Raw genomic sequence first — 21,876 nt, 5'->3', positions numbered from 1 at the left:
ACAAAGGGATTTACTGTCAAAACGTTTATTGCAAAATGGAGTCTTAGAACAAAGGAAAGCAAAGAAAAGTTCACATCAAAATGAAATGTATGACACCAACTTGGATTTCTGAATACACTGTGGACTTTGTGCTGGAATATCAAATTCCAACTATAAAATCAGTAACTGAAATAGTCTTACCACACAAGAGTAAAATTTAATCTTCCATACAAACATTATACAAGATATTTGGCATAGGACTTGCTCAGAATAACATTGCAATAGAAGAATTGAGAAAAAGTTTTTGTTAAAAAAACAATAAAGTGATAATGCCATCTATTCAAAGCTCACACTCAAAGAATATAAATATTTTCTATTATTTAGTACAAAAATTTTAAGAGTGCAAAAGCAATATGTGCAGTGTATCATATCTGACATTAAAAGATATACTATTCTGCACACAATATAAAATAATTAATGTAGGTGCTTGGAACTCTAGTTTTGAAGTAAATAATCACATGCCAGAAAGCTCCTCACAGGCAACAGAGTGCAAACAAAGGTGGAGTCTGAGAAAACACGGCTAGTCTTCTAGATTTCCTGATGGATACTCATTTTTCATCATAGAAATGCTGTATCTAGAGCTGTCAGGCTATGCTACAATTGAGAGGAGAGAATAGATTTTTATGTCTGGCAATGCTTAACACCTAAACAGGAAAACAGTCTTACTCAAAAGCAGCAAAAGGTGCCTGATTATAGAAAATTTATGCTCTGTTATATATATGGTATGATGAAACTCTGCTACTTTCAACAGGCTGCAATAAGTCTAGTACAATAATTTTTTAAAGTATTAATATTTAACTCAGAATAAGTTTTAAAACTGTCTTTCATAAAACTCTTACCATTCCAATGAAAACTCTGAAAAATAAAGTTGTACGCACAGTAATTCTGGGAGGTCATTCTGGATCACTCCTAAACCCTCCCCCGACCCCTAATTCCTTGATTTTTAATGGGGATCAAGTTTGACTACCTTAGCTAGTGTTTAAAAGTCTAACAAATTCACTGCGCGTTAAAAATCACTGGTTAAAAACCCACCCTCAACATTTCCAGAGCACCAAAAACAGTGAGCTGTAGGCTTTCAACGTCTTTTCACTGGTTATGTAAAATAGTAAAATATAATTTTGCTTTCAAAAATGAGTAGAAAAAGGAGGCTTTAAATTAACCTATAGAATTGTAGCTATCTCAATGAGTTTTTTTTTCTTTTTCTTTTTTTTTAATTGTGGAATCAGTGTAATGGGAAAGTGACCTGCCCTGGTGCATTTGGCTGTTTCATCAAGTTGCCACCAGCATTTCTAAGGAGAAAGAAACCATTTTTAGGGAAATGGTGATTTAAGATAAAGCCACGAAACTCACAAAATTCAGGTCGTATGCTGCTGTAATTCTAAAAATACATTTTGTTTTGACTTGGGTAATTTTGTTCAGGAGAAAAATAATTAGAGACGAAACTCTAAAGCTTCTGGATTTGATAAGTTTGTCAGTGGGGAAGGGACAATGCTACTGGGTTTTGTTTTGTTTTGTTTTGTTTTTTGAGATGAAGTCTCACTCTGTCATCCAGGCTGGAGTGTAGTGGTGCAATCTCAGCTCACTGCAACCTCTGCCTCCCGGGTTCAAGTGATTCTCCTGCCTCAGCCTCCCTAGTAGCTGGGGTTACTGGCATGTGACACCACACCCAGCCAATTTTTGTATTTTTAGTAGCAACAGGGTTTCACCATGTTGGCCAGGCTGGTCTCGAACCCCTGACATCAGGTGATCCGCCCACCTTGGCCTCCCAAAGTGCTGGGATTACAGGCGTGAGCCACCGCGCCCTGCCCCTTTTGGATGGAAGACTTTACTGAGCACACTGTCCCTGGCATTCATAATGTTACTATTCCTGGCACTGGGCAGCAAATGCCACCCCAGTTGCTGTGACAACCAAAAATGTGCCCTAGCCCCAACACTCTCAAACACCATTCGGTGACAGCACCGCCCCAGCTGAGAATGACTAGGAGGGTCTCATCAAATTCTACAAGATAACTTTATGAATTAAGAAAAAAAGATGAAAGGTGAGACATTTTCAGTTGCATGTCTCTGATAATTATTCCCACAATTTACATTTCTCACTGTTTCTTTTCACCTTCTCTAAATGTACATTTTTGTAAATCAAGTAATTGGAACTAAATCCAACACTGATAATTGCCATTTCAAACACTGATCTGAAAAGTGAATTAGAAGCTGTACAATATCGTCATTAGAAATTCTGCATATGGCTAATAAATATTCCTTTTAAAATTAATAGAGTCTAAAGTCTTCCAAATGATCTTTACAGATAGAGTGGGACACTATAAAATTCTGATTATATGATTTAGATTTTAGGGATGTTTTAACATTTTCAAACCACTAGAAGGACATTGGGAACAGAAAGTAATAGAGCCAACGTCACGTGGTAATGATCAATAGTCCAGTTCTAGGAGGAGAACAATTTTAAGCTCTTCACTGAGGCCAATTCTGCTGTATTCTAATTCCTTGTAGGTTCTTGGTGGTAGAGTAATGAGCTATGACCATCTCTGGAATACTGGTGAGGAAAATGGCAGCAGTAAAGAAATGAGGAAAATATTACCTAATTAATGATAAAGTTAGGTCCAGTACAGAGTCCTGTTATTTTTCTCTTTGGCCCTATTTGGCTGCTTTTATTAATGCATCAGAACTTTATGTATAATCATATGGATTTATATGTAAATTAAGAAAAAATGTCCATTTCATTCAGTTCATATGTTCTAAACGTATTGCTGATCATTCTTAAATGAGACTCAAGGTTTACATTCTTACATAAAGTGCAGGGATCCCGAAGTTAGCCCCAAAGATCCCCTTGCCTTTTTCAGCCTTGCTCAAATGTTACCTTATCAGTGGGGCCTTTCCTGACCACACTTTAAAAACCTCAACACCCACCCATGGGCCTTGTCCTCCTTCCCGGCTTCATTTTTTGGCATATACTTATCAAATGTGAACATATGATGCATTTGCTTTATTTATCATCAATCTTCACTCACTGGCATGTAAGCTCTGTGAGTGCAAAGATTTTCATGTAGCTATCTTCCAGAACAGTGTCTGGCACAGAGAAGGAGCTCTATGAATATGTGTTGAATGAATGACTATCTGTGCCTTGTAAACCCCATGCTATTGGCTCTCTCTTCAGGTGGCTGACCACTGCACCCCAGGGCATGCTGGAAAGACAGGAGTCCCAAGCCCTCCCTTCTGCTCTACTCCGAGCTTTTCTGCTTGGGTGCATTGACTCAAGTCAGGTAGTACTTCTCTATGTCTGAGCACAGACAGGCTGTGTTCATGTATTTGCACATATGTGTGAACAGACAGAGAAACTAGTAGCATGGGTATGTGGGGGAATCCATCTTTTAGGGAGAGATTTATCTACTGTTTTTGTGTTTGGTCTCACCTCAGACCAGGTTAAGCTGGCCAGGGCTCATAGTTTTCAAAGAGCAACAGAAAAAATCTGTTTAGCTTACATTCTAAGCATGTTCTCTTTATCTTTCCTGAAAGCTATCCACTTTTAATTTCATCTCATACTACAGAGAAAATATTATTTGAAACTGATAGTTTTCCAGAAGGTTACTGAAATCACTTATTTTTCAGTGTCTTCACTGGCACCATTCACAGTAGCTAACATTAGCCACTTTCCGTGGGCCTGGCGCTGTGTTACAGTGCTTTACGTATATTCTTTATTTTAATCTGCACAATGATCCTTTCAAGTAGGTACTGTTGTTATTCCCACGCCGAAGATCAGCAAACAGACGCACAAAGATAAAATAATTTTCCCAAGGTTGTCAAGCAACTGAGCCCAGGATTCTGAGTGACAGTCAGACTCTGATCCCTTTCTTCATCACTATGCCACCTAGACTGCTGTACACCTCACACCCAGAACTTTCTACTAGTTATTTCTCCCCAAATGAAGCTGGCACAGCATACTGATCATTATGTGGTATTTTTCACCTCTCAAGGGGCATTAGAAACATGTCACGCTTCAAATTCCAAGAGGCTTTTAATGATCAAATATAGTTAGAAATACTGTTAGATCATATCTATGATGATGTCCTTTCTTTAAACTTCCATAAAAAGACCCACCAAAAATATTTTGGTGTAACAGTCAAATAATGACACTCCTTTCTAATTTAGTTTGAAAAAAGTCTTAGTTCTTTTGCCTCATATATATAAAGTGTTTTATAATTTAAACAAGCTTTGACAAATAGGTGATAACATTCTGAGAATATCCTTGGCTAGCCAGGTTTTCAGAGCAGTGCCTGTATCTACTTCTAAAACACCAACATTATTAAGCAGGGTTAAAACAAAAAACAACCCTGGTAGGCTAAACTTGATATGGAAAGGACCTGTGCTTTTGCCTAAGTGAGGATAACTTATCTTTACTATTTCTTTTATAATATTTAATTTCCTCTTTAAAATAGCTGAGCATATGCTTAGAATCCTGGATTATTATGCCCCTCTAAAAAACAAACCACCACGCATACCCCACTTGCTGGAAAATACAGGAGAGGCATGAACTCACCCCCCTGGAAGCATCCCCTTAAGACCACCTCTTTCTCTTTGTATAAAGCACAAGCACAGCCTTAAATGACAGTGTGTTGTTAAGAAGCTTCCATGGCCAGCAGTGGTATGAAAGTTTGCAACATCTGCTGTTGGTTTCAAATCAGGGTATTTTTCCTTCAAATACATTACTGAGAACACTGCTCAGGCTTTACTTTGAGCAGCTGTGCTCTTTAGTACTAAAAATTCTCAGCACTTAGGTATTTCTGAAGAGCATTTTGTTATAACCTTCTTAGATCATCTCAGTATTGTTGTTGTTGGATTTTGTACTATCAATTCTTTCTTTTTTTTGTTTTTTGAGACAGGATCTTGTTCTCTTGCCCAGGCTAGAGTGCAGTGGTGCCATCGTGGCTCACTGCAGCCCTGACTGATTGCTAGGTCTCAAGCAATCCTCCTGCCTTGGCCTCCCAAGTATCTGGGACTACAGGTGTGTGCTACCATGCCAGCTAGTTTTTTAATTATTAGTAGAGACGAGGTCTTACTATGTTGCTCAGGCCAACCATTTCTGATATTACATTGTATTGCTATAAGAAAAAAAAAGTATGTCACAGAATTACTACGTGTCAAAGAACAATTAGGAGTTAAGAGTGTTCAAAATGTAAGTTTTTAAAAATGATTTGAATAAAGGAAATAAAGTCAAATACAAACTAAAAAGTATTCATTAAAAGAAAAAGCCAGAATGTCACAACTTTAAAAGTCCTATATTGTATATAGGATCACAAATTTCTATAATCAGGCACCACATTTGCTGATTCATAAATTTACTTCTTTGGCTTAATTCTCCCCCCATTTTTCTGTAAGCAAAAATAAATCAAAAGTAGAATTGATAAGAAATTACGGTCATGTAAATGTGATTGGCTAAAAATGCAGTGCTTGGCTTTCTGCCTCCTTACTGTTTTTGTACAGACTGAGATAAACAAGTTACTTTTGTGTTTTCCAAACATTTGTGATTTTATTACTTTGCTTTCTGCTTTCATTCACTATTATCCATGTCATTATCCTCCTCCTCACCGTCATCATCATCATCATCGTCACCTTCTGACAAGTCAAAATCACTGAACCCCAGAGCCATGTTGACTTTCTTCCCCCTTCTCTTAGATGTGGTTTTGGAAGAATTCTGCTTGGCTTGCATGTTTATCTGCATCCCAGAATGCATCACAGCTCCTGCTTTGTTCATTGAGAAGATATCCCCAAAGCCCATCAGCATCATGGCCTGCAGACTTGGGTTCATGCCATGGCCCTCCCCGTTACTTGTTGCTGTGATCTGACATGACATCTCTGCACTGTTTGACTCCTCTGTTTTAGATTCAAAGTAAGACTCCTCAGACATTCTTGCAGCAAGAGGCAAGAGAAGCTATCAAAAGGGAAGAAAGGACAGAAGTAAAAAGAGAAATTAGGACCAATTTAAATCAGGAAAATAGATACCACAAAATTAGTTGGCACTACACAGGAGGTAAATGATTAGTGAAATAAATGAATGTAGGGAATTATGTGAGAATTTATTTAATGGCAGATTTGGCTCCAGCATATTTGCCATAATTTATGAATGACAGGATAAATCACAACCAAAAGTTTGCAAAGCACCACAGCAAGCCAAATTTCAAATGGAAAAGAAGTTGCAAGTTTTAAGCCCTCATTTTGCTTAAAACAAAATAGTTTCTAGGATTTATCTTGACTTTTCCCAATTTCACTTTCATAAGGAAACATTTAGTTGACCATTATATTTAAAAAAAAATAAATTAAGCAGAGATTAAATCTCAAATGAAAAATTAAGAAACTTTGTACCCAAAAGAAAAGCTTAGAGGAAGCACAAAAAACAGTTCAGCAGTCTATACAGTTCTAGGGAAATGTGGGTTATTAACTCCCTTTTTATCTGGATTAGTACTCTGAATATACACTAAAAATTAGTCTAGAATTCACTTGCTTCCACTTATTTATTTATTGTAGCCAGAACTGATGTAATACTATTTATTCAAATTATTAAATAATTCACTTGTGAACAAATTCTAGATTCTGTCTCACATTTAAGTTAGACTAAGTATGTAAACACATGAAAACTGGGAAGAAAGGAAAATAGTGTTAATTTAGATTGTTCTAATACGCGCTAATATTCAAGTTTTCTTCTTTCAACAGAACTTTTTTCTGAGATGTCACCACTCACAGTGGTCACAGACATTATCTTCTACTTTACGTAATTATTTTGAACAGCCAACTTATTCCCATAAATGTTTGGGCATATCCATTTCAGGGGTAAAACTGTTAGCACATGAAAAATGTTACTGCCTCTTCTTTTGAGAAACAAGCAAATCAAGGCTTATGTTTTTGGCATAGTTTCAATATGGATACATTTATGATAAATAATGTACAAATAATATACTGGGATGACCTCTATATTCTGGTACCTAATATTCAGGATCAGTTTCCTTTTTTTTTTTTTTTTTTTTTTTGAGACAGAGTCTAGCACTGTTGCCCAGGCTGGAGTGCAGTGGCACTATCTCAGCTCACTGCAACCTCTGCCTTCCAGGTTCAAGCGATTCTCCTGCCTCAGCCTCCCAAATAGCTGGGATTACAGGCGCCCGCCACCACGCCCAGCTAATTTTTTGTATTTTTAGTAGAGATGGGGTTTCACTATGCTGTCCAGGCTGGTCTTGAACGCCTGACCTCGTGATCCACCCACCTCAGCCTCCCAAAGTGCTGGGTTTACAGGTGTGAGCCACTGCGCCCGGCCTCAATTTCCTAATTTTTAAAGTGAAGTTGGAGCTGAGTTTTTGAAAAGTAGCTTGTTCTTTTGGGAAAAACCCTCCTGGAGTTGTTAGTTCAATAACTTTAATTTCATATAATTCAACTGAAAGGTATCCATTATATGGAAGAAAACAATTGCTTTAGATCTTTAAACATTGGAAACAGGATGTTATTTCCCTTGCAGTCAAACTTCTCAGCTTCTGAAATTCGTTTTCAATTGTTAGATATTCTCAGGAACTCTTTGTGGCTCATTGTATTATTTTGAGGGTCCTTCCTCACATGAGGTTTGACTCTAAAGATCTCTATAAATGTTTCTCAGATAAGCCTATATTCTTAAAATAAATAAAAAGTTTACATCAAGCTTCAACTATAATTAGAAAATAAACATCCATATTTATGCATAAAGGATTAATCTCCCCAAATATCCTTAACTAATGTTTTAGTTTTAGGAAAGAAAATAGTGCCCTTGAAATTAATTCGATGATACAATTTTTTATGAAGTTACATAAATGTTAAACTTACATAATTAAGATGAGGCCACCTACAGGAAAGCTAAACCTCCAGCCACTTCCTTTTTAAAATGTTTATTTCATCTTTCTCTAAGAAATCTCAGTTAAAGCTAAACAGAAACTGATGTGAGGACAAAAGAAAATACCTACTTACAAAATATCTGAACATAAACTTTCTTTCCTTCAGAAATACCAGCTCTAAGCAGAAGACACATTAAAAGCAAGTACTGTAAAGAAAGAAAACTTATCTCCCATAAGGAAAAAAGAAGAAAATCTCATTGAGATTGTGCTGCAGGCTGTCCATTGTTAGATGGTAGCCCTCAGAGCAGTTCCTTCACAGAAAGTTTTGTGGGGTTAAAAACTCAAGCAGGCAACCTACCGAGCACACAGAGCTTTATTGTAGAGCACTTTATTACGCAACTATGTTACTAAGAGCAATAATGTGTGCAAGGCAGCCCATTTCTTAGCAAAACTGATGCCAATAAACTAAAGAAAGGTTCTGAAGCATATATGAATGGGTAAAGTTTTTTCTTACAATACTACATTTAGAAAGAGTCAAGCCATGCAATGCTTTACAGCTTTAGATTTCAATGCATTTTAAAGCAAAACAAAACCTCGCAGACTTCAGAAGCTGTGCTCTAGGGACAAGGTCACATTTTTGCTCCTGTCCCTCATGAGCTCTGGGAGAAGCACTGCTCCTGTGCAGATCCCTAGAGTGAGGCTTTCAGAGGCTGCCTGCTGCCACTCAGCCAGAACAGGAAACTTCCCTCATCGTCTTTCTCACAAGCCAAGTTAAATTCACAGATAAAATGTGGCACTTATAAAATGTTCCATGATAGTGTTAGGGATAGCAATTCAATTCATTTTGGAATTCCCTGGAGAACCAAAGTCCTTTTTTTCCAAGTTGAATCTGATAATAAACATTTAGCTTCATGGTATTTTCCCTTTTTGGATATCAGGTTGCTTCTCCACACAAGTTGGGAAGGAGACAAACTATTTTATTCTTTAGACACTGGAAAATACTTTGCAATTGGGCTCTGGCTGCTTAATGAAGATTAAGACTTTTAAAGATAGGAAAGCTTTTTGAAGATCACAAAACGAGCGGCATTTCAGTATTTTTTGGCATCACCATAGCAACTATCAAAAATGAATTTGAAATATATGTTTACTTTTAATCTACCATTACGTGGGTAATTTTAAGTGAACAAATATTGCCCATTAAAAACCCTGGGGAAAAAAACAATTATAAATTTATACTTAATTCCTGAAAATGTTATGCCATTTAAAATAGGAAAGAATGCTGAAATTTGATTAGACTTGAATAATATATCAGCATGTAAGCTCAAGATTAGTGTATAACCAGTGAAATGCTTAAAAATAATTTTTATATTCCTCTAAATACAAGACTTGGGAGAAAACAAGATACTGCCTAGGTGTAATAAATACTGAAAGCTTGTCCAGAGAGAATCTTTTTCCAATATTTTGCTGCCCATGATCATAACACTAAATTGAGTACGAAATATTAATGCTTCTCATTTGCATGTCATCATGGTTAGCTCCATTTTAGAAGGAAAACATGGTTAAGTTCTGACACATCAAAGACTCTGTTAGTCAGTGAGCTGCTGGAGTTACAGTTATTAATGACTGAGTGACTAGAAGGAGTTAATCAGCACCGAGGTGCATGTTCTGAGACTGAGCAGATGGTGTGAAAATACATCGGATTTTATTATTGTAATTCTAATATACAAACACACTGACAGAATAACAGTTCTTAAGGAAGGAGCCAGAAATAGGATAAGCTTTTCTTTTAAATCTCTGGCATTTTATTAATTGAAATTAGGTATGAACGCTGCTTGAGTCCACACGCGGGCCCTTTAATACACGGGCGCGAGGCAGGAAATGAGGAGGGGGCGGCGGGAGGCAGGGGAAGAGGTGCCATGCTGCCATGCTCAGCCGCGCAGCCTACAGCCGCATGTGGAAAGACGGCGAAGGGGGAGGGTACTCACCGGGGTGTTGGACTGCTCTGTCAGCTTTTGCTCCCACATCTTTAAACGTCTTTCTCGTTCTTTAAGCTCCTGCTCCTTAAAGCTGAGATCACGCTCTAGTTTCTTTAGCCTCTCAAGAGTTGCCTCAATTTCGCACCTGCACGGGGATAGCTGGTGTAAGTCTCAACTTTACTTAAGAGACATCAAGCGCTTAGTGGGTCCATCAGAATGCTAATCAAAGTAAAAGACACATGCTGGTGCTTTAAAATCAACCAGGAAACTGCCGAAGGAGAAGGAATCTTTCATGTCCTTAAATATCAAGGGTAGTTTCTAGCTTGGAAAAATAAGCTCCAAATATTTCAACAAAGTGTTGAAGGGCCACTGGGGTGCAGCATAACCTATGGAGCTGGTGTCCTGGTACAGCCATTTAGTAAATGCTTACATTTATCTAGCTTTTTACAGTTCGTAAGTGATGTTATATATGATCTCATCTTATTCCCATAACGGTCCCAAGAAACAGGTATTAATCTCATAGTATAGGTGGGAAAATGATATTCAGGTTAGGTGGTCAACAACACACCATCAGTAAGTGGTTGAGATGACACTTTAGGCTACACATTGGCTGAGTAACCCAAGCAATCAATTGACTAACCTGTCTCAGTTTCCTTGGTTGAAAGGGGTGGTGGTTATAGTACATTAGGGTTCTCCTACCTGCCTGATCCTTAGACTTACATAGGCAACTTGTTTTTTTAAAAAAAACACACCAGAACCCAGCAAAACATGGATTTCTAGGACCCTTCCTTAGAGCTCATGAGTCAGTAGGCCTGGGTGGGACCCTGGAATTTTCATTATTTTATAAAAGACCCGAGTAATTTTTACAATCAAGCAAGTGTAGAAAACCCTGGGCCAGATGAACACTAAGGTTCCTTTTAATTCTAATAATTTTTAAAGGAAGTTATCCCCTTTGTGCCTATAGGCCAACCAACCTCACCACTTGGAACCATGTGCCATGTTACAGAAATCTGTTCTTCACAGAAAGTGGAACTGGTACCATGGCTCAGCACAAATGTTTTTCTCCTTTAGGGCTGTTGCAATGTTTAAGTCTAAATCTATGTTTTGAAAACTGGAAGCTCTTTCCCTTGAGTTTCTGAAAAGCCTTTAAGTAAGCCACAATACTGAGAGAATGAGGGAGAGGGAGAGGGAAGTCAAGGCTAGAGAAGGCACTGGAGAGAAGGATGCAGAAGATGGGAACTGGGTGACTATTGCAGAATAGCTGCTGGGTGCTGCCAGCTACTGCTTCCAGGTGCCACTGAGGCAATCCTGTGTTGTGATGGCATAATCATGATTGAGACGCTGACTATGGAAGGTAGAAGCCCCCACATCTAAGTTAATGAATATATGTAACCAAAGTCTGCCTTTTTCTTTCTAGGGAGAATAAGAGTAAGTGAACAGTTTACTCTTACTGGAACATTCCAATGCTCTTACAGATAATAACTAAGTGAATGAAAACAAAAAGTTCAGGCATTCACTGGCAAAATCCAACTCTGAACAGGTATGGAGGTGGGTCTGGATTTGGCTCAACATTTCACTTCCCTACTCGTCTGAAATGCACCTCAGAGCAAGGGAGGCAGCAATCAGGTGTAAGTAGCTTCTGCTGCACTGCCCACAAATATCAACAGCCTGTGCCTTTTACTGGTGCCATCTGAAAAATCATAAAAGGCTATAAGTCCCATTACTGTCCCTAAAGAAGGCAGTGAATCAGCAATCTTTCAGAATTATGACTGTACCATAAAATCCAAATTTTATCCCTGATATTTCTGACAAAAATATTATGCCTATGCACGTAAACAAAGTTTTTATTTTTCAATGGAGGACTGAGGGGAAAAAAACGTGAAAAACCTTAGGGTAAATTTTTGTCACAAAAAAAGAAAAGAGTGAGCCATCTTCAGTCACTGAGGCGGTCAGAAGGCAGCAAGGAGGTGGTGGAGCTGGGTGCCCTCAGTGTGCGATGGCAGAGGCCTGGGGACAGCATCTACACAGCGCTTCTGCCGACCCAGTCCCCACACCCCTGCCAGTGAGACAGATATCACTGATGTTCTTTTAGACCAGGGTAAATGGCCACTACATTCTATTTCACTTGTAATTTAAGCCAAAGATGCATCTCAAGTTCCAGCTTTGAGAGCCTACTGCGATTTTGAGCACTTCCAGAAAACAGATCAAGAGTTAAATGGACGGAAAGCTGTGACACAGAAACAAACACCGAGTAAATCTCCTTCCTCAATCTGTCTCTCAGGCTCAGCTTTCCAACAGCACTCCCAACACTGCAGAGTCAAATCGTGTGTGAGGTTATATGCCATTAGAGATGTAACCCCAACCCGGAGATGACAAAAAAAACAGCTGCTCCCTTGGTTTTTTTGGTGCATTGTTTTGCATCAAATGCATTTGTTGATATATTTATATAAACTTCTTGTTCTAAAAATATAGTTTAAATGTCTTAGTTGATGAAAATTATGGTCTTCTTGTAAGTCAAATCCAATCAAGGTCACTGTCAACTAGTATCAATTTTCCATATGCCAAAAACAGGCAATGAACTGTAATTATCTTCTTTCATCAGACAGAAACTTACTTTGAAATAAAAGGTCAATTTGTAAAAAGAGTGATATAGAATATATATTACATGATAAATGTATAATCTGTTTATTAAATGTGTTATATATTACATGATTTGTGCTAACATTGCACAAATTGCAAAGGTTACATTTTTGATCTCTGGTTTTTTGTTTTTAAGAACGCACGTCATGGTGAGAGTACTTTGGTCACCACGGGAAACACAACCAACCAAGTGTTTTGCCAAGAGACACAGATCAGAACGCTCATCACAACACTGCATGGCTCATTCAGTGCAGGTTGCCACAGGTCTACAGTCACATGGTTAATGAAAATCCAAAACAGGACCAACAGGATGACACCTTTTCTGTTCTTAATGCTCATTGCCATTATTGCTAGTAAGTCAATGGGAGGAGAAATAAGCTGAAGATCTGATGACTGAGGAAAAGTCTGACACTAGATTTTGTTCCTATCATTTATTAGGTCAAAGGAAAGAACACAGTTTATGTGGTTTTTAATAATGTAGTTTTAAAAAGAATTTCAGAATAACCATTCAGTTTTCTAAAAATACAAGTTGCATCTGGTCTATATGTAGAGGAAGCTCTGCCAGAAAATAATCATTTGCCAGAAACACCACAGCAGGATTGGAATCAGGCTGCACTGTGATCACGGTGACTCTAATTTACTAAAACACTCTTTGGACACTAGTCATGTGGTTTCAGACACTAGATAAAAGTTGGGGGGAAAGGGGAGTAGTCTGAATGTGTTGTCTTTTGAAATGTTGAGATTATCTGATAAAAACATATAATTCTTTTCAGCAGTTTACATATTGAGTTAGACACCTTAATAACCTAAAATGATCATGCCCTGTAATATTTCTCTTAGCTAAAAAGGAATTCAGTCAAGTGAATATTGCATGCTAATGAGAAGACAGCACGACAACGGCCACAAGTCTAGTAACCGCACTGTACAGCATGGGTGCAAGGGCAGGCCTGTGCTACCAGACCACCTGGGTTCTGTTACTGTATTCTGTACTGGGTTCTGTTCTCAGTTCTGTATGATTTTGAGCAAGTTACTCAATTTACCTTTGCATCTGTGATATAATTTAGGGTTGCTATGGGGATTAAAAAAGAAAATCTAAATGAAGTACAAGCATCTGGTAAGAACCTAATAAGTGACAACTGTGTTTATTATTAAAATTACTATTACAGTCCTGTTTTTAACCAATTGCCTGCTTCAGTGAAAACAGCTCTACTGCTTCTCAAACTGTGGTTTACTGGTTCAGGTCAAGATATATATTCTCTCTCCAGCTCTCAGAACAGGATTAACAGTTCCTGAAAGATGAGGAGGCCCCTTAGGCAACTGTATGCCTTTTACTAAAATACTTCACTGTCTTGTATCTCCTTTTCCCCCCGTTCTCAATCATCAATTTTATTTCCCTCACTTTCATCTTCAAGCATTTTAAAAATTGAATTTATCATCCAACTAGTCCATGTTTAATGTGGAAGAAGTAGGGAATAAAGATATACAAATAAAAAACACTCTCTATAATCCCATTACCCAGTGATAACACTGACTTTTTGATACTTTTCTCTGTGTACATATACACAATAATATATATTTATTTTATAAAAAATAGAAACATTCTAAACAAACTAGACTGTAGGGTCTACTTTGAAATCATTTATCAGATCTGTGATTTTAGGAATGACCATATTCTGTATATGGAGATACCATCATTTTAAATTTATTTTAATTCTCTGTTTATTGCACTTTATACCATTTCTGGTTTACCCTTTTCAGTGATGTTTTGCTGAATAAGTGTCCCTACATTTTTGCACAGCCTTCTCATTTCTTTTCTTTCTTTTTTTTTTTGAGTAGGATCTCACTCTGTAGCCCAGGATGGAGTGTCGTGGCCAGATCTCGGCTCAATGCAGCTTTGACCTCCCCAGCTCAAGTGATCCTCCCACCTCAGCCTCCCGAGTAACTGGGACCACAGGTTAGAGTCACAATGCCCAGCTAATTTTTAAATTGTGAGTAGAGATGAGGTCTACGTTGCTCAGGCTAGTCTTGAACTTCTGGGCTCAAGCAATCTTTCACCTCGGCCTCCCAAAGTGTTGGGATTACAGGTGTGAGCTACCACGCCTGGCCTTGTTGACATACTTTAAAAGACTCCCTATCTTGATATTAAAATCTTACTAATCCCTTCGGTAATAGATCAAATAGCATTTTCTCCAAAATCCTTTTACTATGTCCTTGGACTAGATCAGATTTCATAGCTGTATGCTCTCAGACATCTAGTATATTTCTCTGTCATAATACTTGTCAAAATAGAAATGCGATAGTTTTGAATATATTTAATAGTTTAACATTGGACACTTGGGCTGGAGAGCTCCACATGCCCTGGGACTCTTGTGCTCATCGCTACAGCCCAGTACCCGAATGGCAACAGTCGTTCTCACACCAGCAGAAGTTCAATGAATGGATAATGAATGAATGAACATAAGAAGTACTTTTGTCATGGCAAACATACATATTTATATTCTCTTGTATAATATCACAATCTCTTTTTATATTATTACCACCATGGTAATTTTCTCTCTTGCTTCCCCAAATATTTACGGAGCAAATGCTGTGTTCAAGGCACATTTTGATGCTGTGAGTGATGAACAAACGTGATTGTCTGCCTCTCTTATATTTCAGCCCGTGAGACACACATTAAACAACTAACTGCCGAATTACTTCTTTTTTTTTGAGACGGAGTCTTGCTGTATCGCCCAGGCTGGAGTGCAGTGGCGCGATCTCAGCTCTCTGCAACCTCTGCCTCCCGGGTTCATGCCATTCTCCTGCCTCAGCCTCCCAAGTAGCTGGGACTACAGGCACCCGCCACCATGCCTGGCTAATGTTTTGTATTTTTAGTAGAGATGGGGTTTCACCGTGTTAGCCAGTATGGTCTCGATCTCCTGACGTGATCCACCTGCCTTGGCCTACCAAAGTGCTGGGATTACAGGCGTGAGCCACTGTGCCTGGCCCGAATTACTTCTTAATTCCAATAACAGCAAAGCCTATGAAGGAGATGCTCTCAGAGCACATAAAGTGGAACCTGATCTGGGGTCAGGAAGTGTTTCCCTGCAGACGTGTTATTCAACTGCTATGTGAATGATGAACAGGAGTTAAGGTGGGGTGTGACGGCAGGCGTGGTACACAGCTGAAATGGGATAAGCTTCAAAGAGAGGAAACTGCTTGTAAAGATCCTGAATAGGGGAGAAATACGCATCTGTTGAGGGACTGAAAGCCAGAAATTAAGGGGAGCATGATCTTCTTAAGCTGACACTGGTGAGGCCACAGTAAGGAGGGTCTGGTGAGTCTTCTTAAGTATTCTGGTCCTTTTCATTTCTTGAGAATGATTCTTGCTCTGTCACCAGGCTGGGCTTGAACTCCTGGGCTCAAGTAATCCACCAGCCTTGGCCTCCTGAAGTGCTGGGATTACAGGCATGAGCCACTGTGCCAAGTATTCTGGTCTTTGTCTTAAGAGTAATGGGAACTCATATATGGATTTTAAAGGAGAATGATCTGATGACATGTATACTGATCTCTTACTGCAAAAAAATATTACTTATTTTGTTTTGTTAATTATCTCAGCCCAGAAAAAAGTCCCTTATACCTAGACTTGAGCTCACTGTATAATTTTTGTATCCCTAAATAAAAATTCATTTCCCTCACTAGCCCTAGATAGATATTTCAAAGGAATAAAAATAAATAAGGTTATTGTAAAACAACAAACAGAAAGCCCAAAGAAGTATCTAGTAACAGGAGTAAACAACGCAGTAATTTTCAAAGTGCATGCAGTATTCATTTGGCATCAGCAGATGGCGTAAGGCGTCATGTTACTGCCCACGGCTATCAGGAGCAGAGATGAAGTTACCTAAATCTCCGCTGAGTCAGGGGGGGGAATAATGTCAGCTTCCAAACATGCTATTTATAGTCATGCATCATGTGACCTGGCTCAAATGTTTCATCCTGGGTTTACTCTTCCACTCATGCAATACAATTTTCTCATTACTAAATTTATTTAACAAGCTTTAATAGGATTTATGATATCAAGTTTTCTTTTAAGAGTATTTTTGATGTCTCCCTATCCCCCTTCACTAGCAGACACACACTGCTCAGCGAATTTCAAGGTAAACAGTATTCTTGTTTCTTACACAACAGAGGACAAAGCTTCTTAACAAAGTAAACACAGAGAAATGTCTGGTAACCATCTTTTGTCTCAGAAGACAGGATTTCAATTTTTTTTTTTTTGAGACGGAGTTTCACTCTTGTCGCTCAGGCTGGAGTGCAATGGCATGATCTCGGCTCACTGCAACCTCTGCCTCCAGGTTCAAGTGATTCTCCTGCCTCAGCCTCCTGAGTAGCTGGGATTACAGGCATGTGCCACCACACCTGGCTAATTTTTTGTATTTTTAGTAGAGACAGGGTTTCTCCATGTTGGTCAAGGTGGTCTCAAACTCCTGACCTCAGGTGATCTGCCTGCCTTGGCCTCCCAAAGAGCTGGGATTACAGGCGTGAGCCACCGCGACCGGCCTCAATATTCTTTTCAAATACTTACACAAGGCAACAAGCTTGGAGAAACACTATTTCTTGCTTATGAAATGCAGGACTTATAAGAGTTCCAAAATCATAAAAAAAACCTTTTCTTTTTCCCTAAGCTATGGTCAGAAATCAGGACTATCATTCAGATCTCTGGTTCACTTCTTCATTGAGACGAGTGATGGTCTTTGAAAGCCAGACGCTGTGGCCTGCTGTTGGGGCTACCCACCTCCACTCCGCCTTGTTGTGTAGGAATGAGTTACACTTGTCAGGAAGGCTCGTGTCATTTGACATGGACTCCAGGATTGAAATGATTTGCTTGAATGATGGCCGTTTCTGAAGAAGAGAAAATAAGTAATCATTCGCTGGGACTTAGGAGATATTTAAGAGAAAACGTAGATACTACAAGCATAGTAATAAACTCAACCCACCATAACAAAACATGATACAATGTCCTGATGTAGTTATTTTACAATCATCAGATCACTCAGGTTTAGGGAGCTCTATTCTTTATTTTCGGTGAACTATTCACAAGGAGGGATTCAGATGCTGTTCTCTATCATGTGGCCTAAGGTTGGGATAATTCATGTTTTTTGTCCAGGAAGAGAGAAAACTAATTCTCTCTTTTAGTTATGATTAAGAACTCCTAAAAGGAAACAGTGAAGTCCTTTAAAAATCTCCGTGATAAAGCCAGTAAAAAGTTAACAGTAGACTGTGTGTGGTGGGATGTTAGTGTTCACTGTAAAATTCTTTCCACTTTTATGTTTGAACATTTTTATGATAAAGCGTTGGGGGGAAATCTACCTATCAATCTATTGGAACTAATAAAATTTTCTAAATTGGTTTGTCAGAAAAAAAAATTCAGGTACTATGCTGATTACCTGGGTGAGGAAATAATCTGTACTCCAAACCTCCATGACACACAATTTACCTATATAACAAACGTGGCCATGTGCCCCTGAACCTAAAAGTAAAGTAAAAACAAGAAAAAACCCCAATTTTAAAGCCATCATAACTTCACTGTTCTCAATATTTATTTTCTGTTATAATTAGCTTTAGTGCTAAGACACTGTAAGGTACTGTTCACTAGAAATGAGCAGTGGTTAAGTGTGTTTCTTGAGCTGGCAGTAACTATTCTAGTCTATCTCTTTAGACTCTAGCCAAGGTTGAGACAAAAGGTTAAAACAAAAAGAGAAAATAAAAAGGATGATGCACATTCTCTCTTCATCATGCCTCGTAATTACGCCATTACTGAACAAATTATAGTTGCAGCAATTAAAACATGCATTTTAATTTAAGAGCACAAAAACAAGAAGAAACAATGTTGAGGTGGCTTGCTCTCAGGATTTAAGTGCTTCCTACATTACTAAGAAAAGCAATTTTTCCATTTCTCAGAAATATAAAAACCTAGGATATATAATGAGTTCTGCCATTATTATTCTCTTTCAAGGGCACTTGTGTGCATGTGTGTGCCTGTGTCTTTCCTTGAAGAGGGCATACATAGATAAATGTTACTGATATATATTAAGCCTTCTAATAAGCAAAGAGGAAAATGCCCTAAGTAGGAAGCTTGAAAAATGTTCTATTTATCTTCTTTAACTTTGTCCTCCTCTTAATTTCTCCCAGCATGTATCGGGTTTTAAAATGATTTTTTTTTTTTTAAGACAGAGTCTTGCTCTGTTGCCCAGGCTGGAATGCAGTGGTGTGATCATAGCTCACTGCAGCCTCGACCACCTGGGCTCACCAATTGTCCTGCCTCAGCCTCCCAAGTAGCGGGGACTAAAGGTGTTTGCCACCATGGCCAGCTAATTTTTTAGTTTTTTATACAGAGGGGTCTCGCCATCTTGCCCAAGCTGGTCTCAAACTCCTTGTCCCAAGTGATCTTCCTGCCTCAGCCTCCTAAAGTGATGGGATTACAGGCATGAGCCACTGTGCCTGGCCTGAAAAATGTTTTAATCATTTGCATAAGAACTAATTATATAATAAAGGATTTTCATTTTGCAAGGAAAAGCAGCAGGAAGAGCTAATGAATTTTTAAAGAATAATTTCCCTACATTTAATCATTCTTAAAATAAGGTGAAACTCTTCTGTAATTGGATGACCAGCATCCCTAGAAAAGATTTAATTTTATAGTCAGAACCTACTCTTGGCTAGAGGTTATCAAAGTGAACATTTAAGAGGTGATAACAATATAGATTTTTGTGGTAATAATATTCTATGAGTATTCTGGTTACAGAATACAACACTTTGTCTAGGATCTTATATAAATTCCTCTGAAGCGGATTAGGTTCCTTTTAGGCATCACATAGGATTTGCTTATTCAAAAAAAAAAAAAAAAAAACTGGGACCATTTGTGAAGCATCTACATACATTATTTCTCTATTTGTTATCTTCATTTTATAGGTAAGGACCACAAGTCTCAGAAGAGTAGGAAGTGCCCAGCATCACACAGGAAGCAAGTTACAGAACCAAGGGCTCTGTTCGTAAACTCTTCAACATCTTTTATCACATAAGGGTAAGATACTACTTCCTATTGAACTTATGACTTCAACTTACTATTATTATTTTTGGAGACGGCGTCTTGCTCCATTGCCCAGGCAGGAGTGCAGTGGTGCAATCTCGGCTCAGTGCAACCTCTGCCTCCCAGGTTCAAGTGATTCTCCTGTCTCAGACTCCCAAGTAGCTGGGACTACAGGAACGCGCCACCATGCCCAGCTAATCTTTTGTATTTTAGTAGAGACGGGGTTTCACTGTGTTGCCTGGCTGGTGTCCAACTCCTGAGCTCAGGCAATCTGCCTGTCTTGGCCTCCCAAAGTGCTAGGATTACAGACGTGAGCCACTGCACCAGACCAACCTATTTTTTTCCCTATTTAGAAATGTCATTTTAGGACCTGAACCAATACCCACCTTTCCTTTTTTTCTCCTTCTCTTCAATAAAATATTTTGAGCACCTGTTGTAAGCCACTAGAAGGACTTGACATTTACCTAATATCAGCTTTCTCTTGCATACATCACCACCCCGCCCCCGACCCTCATTGCAAAAGAACAGCAGTTCTATAGGTGGGCTGAATATTTTAATCTAGATGTTAATACTCTAAAAATTTAAGGACTTAAAAAAAAAAAAGAAAGTACTTTAACTATTGCTCTACATATGTGCATAGGACTGGCACTAACTTCTGGTTGAATTGCTACGTATTTCTAGCCAGAAAATGGATGTACCACTCAGGAAATTTACTGTGGTCTGGCTACTTCAGGCAACAACAAATTTGGCATCCACTTTCCAAATTGATGTAATGTGCAATAGGCAAATACATGTAACAATTACCTCTACACCCTTATAAAGCTTGCCGTCCATCTAGGAAGAAAATATGTCTTTAAAAATACAGCTGTACCAGGTAAGGCCCAGACTGTGGTTTAGGAAAAGTGCTAAGCCTGGGGTGGGATAAATAGAATAACCAAGGAAGACTTGATGATGAAGTATTCAGAAGAGAAAGAAAAGAAGGAAGAGAACTTGTTTGGGAATGAAAGTATGTAAGGTGTGTCTAGAGGAGATCAGCAGTGAGAGAGTTGGAAATGTGGGCCGTGGCCAGGTATATAACCAAATCAAATACAGGGGACATGTCACTGTTTAATCAGAATAAAATTACATGAATTTAGAAAATAAAAATCAATCTTAAACTTCCTTTATACTTCATGTGGCTGGAATGCAAGATTTCTTTGGTCCTAAAGGGTTAGCTTACTACATTTAAAGACATGCCAGCTGCACAGCTTCAAGACTGGGCCTAATGTTCTTGTTGTGTAAGGTGGATGTACCATAAATGTACATTCTTAGAATTTTAATTAATGTGGTACTGAGTGCTCAATTAAGAAACTCAAAATTTGCTTTGCATACTGAAATATAATCACAATTATGGAGATCTAGTTGCAATAATCAAATTCAATGCAAATAATTTCAGGCAAAATTTCTATTTATGTATCAGAGAGAAACATATGTCCAAAATGACTTCTACATCACAATGGACATATAACTAGTAAGAAGGGTAGGGAAGGGGTAGTATGATACCATTTTAACAGTATAAAATAAATGTTTTAAAGGTATGATACCATTTTAACAGTATAAAATAAATGTTTTAAAGCAAGCTTGAAAATACGTGCTTATAGTTTCTACTGAATTAGTTGCAAAGTGTAGGCATTTCTCTTAATGCTTAAAAATCCCCATTCTACAAAATCATGTACTAAAAATTATAGGATCTAAACAGGAGTAGGGCAGACCATTCAAAAACCATGCAACTGTGTCATCAAATACTAATAAAAAGAACAACAATCCTAAATAAAATACTAACACAGTTTAAAAAGATTATTCTTTAGTAAAAATAATACTAGGAATATCTAGGACTCTACTTAAAAAAAAGGGTAAGGGAAGTCTAAAGACCAGGAGTGAAAGCAAAGATTTTGCAACATGTACGCAGCACAGTTTGTTGCTGGGAGAACCAACAACAAATTCTTCCAAGTTTAAGCCAAGCCAAGCCAAGAAGGAGCACGTGGAGTGAACAGGCTTCATAGCACTGGTCCCTTGCTGCCTTGTTGGCTGCATTATTACACTTTGTGCTCAGTGCAGAACAATGTGTTGGGAAACATTATGAACCATCAACATGAATTCTGTGTTATACTAACATAGTCCCCAGTCTCCATTCTCACCAATTGCTTCTGAGTTATTCCCATTAAAGAAACATATTGTAGAAGAACAGAGTATATTTTATGGCCATTCTTCTTGGGGGTCAGATTGGAACAGGGTTTACATTCAGTAAGAAATTTGA

The 21,876-nt window shown here is 38.3% G+C and overlaps 1 protein-coding gene across 3 annotated transcripts in view; it reads right to left on the bottom strand.

Moving 5' to 3' along the window:
• The window catches only part of MAP3K20 (mitogen-activated protein kinase kinase kinase 20), a 193,358-nt gene that overhangs the window by 40,246 nt on the left and 131,236 nt on the right, over window positions 1-21,876 (bottom strand). For 2 of the 3 annotated variants that reach the window (XM_055108786.2, XM_034954519.3), the window contains 2 exons: window positions 17,289-17,395; window positions 9,884-10,019 (listed from right to left, as the gene is read on the bottom strand). In XM_055108786.2, the coding sequence (XP_054964761.1) occupies window positions 9,884-10,019; window positions 17,289-17,395 (243 nt within the window). Of the gene's footprint in view, window positions 1-9; window positions 5,981-9,883; window positions 10,020-17,288; window positions 17,396-21,876 lie in introns of those variants that run through there. The other variant, XM_034954521.3, reaches the window with a different exon arrangement.

This window comes from Pan paniscus, chromosome 13, assembly GCF_029289425.2.
Source record: "Pan paniscus chromosome 13, NHGRI_mPanPan1-v2.0_pri, whole genome shotgun sequence".
NCBI classification, from domain to species: Eukaryota; Metazoa; Chordata; class Mammalia; order Primates; family Hominidae; genus Pan; species Pan paniscus.
The sequence above is the reverse complement of the archived record's forward strand: the minus strand, read 5'-3'. Positions and strand labels throughout refer to the sequence as shown.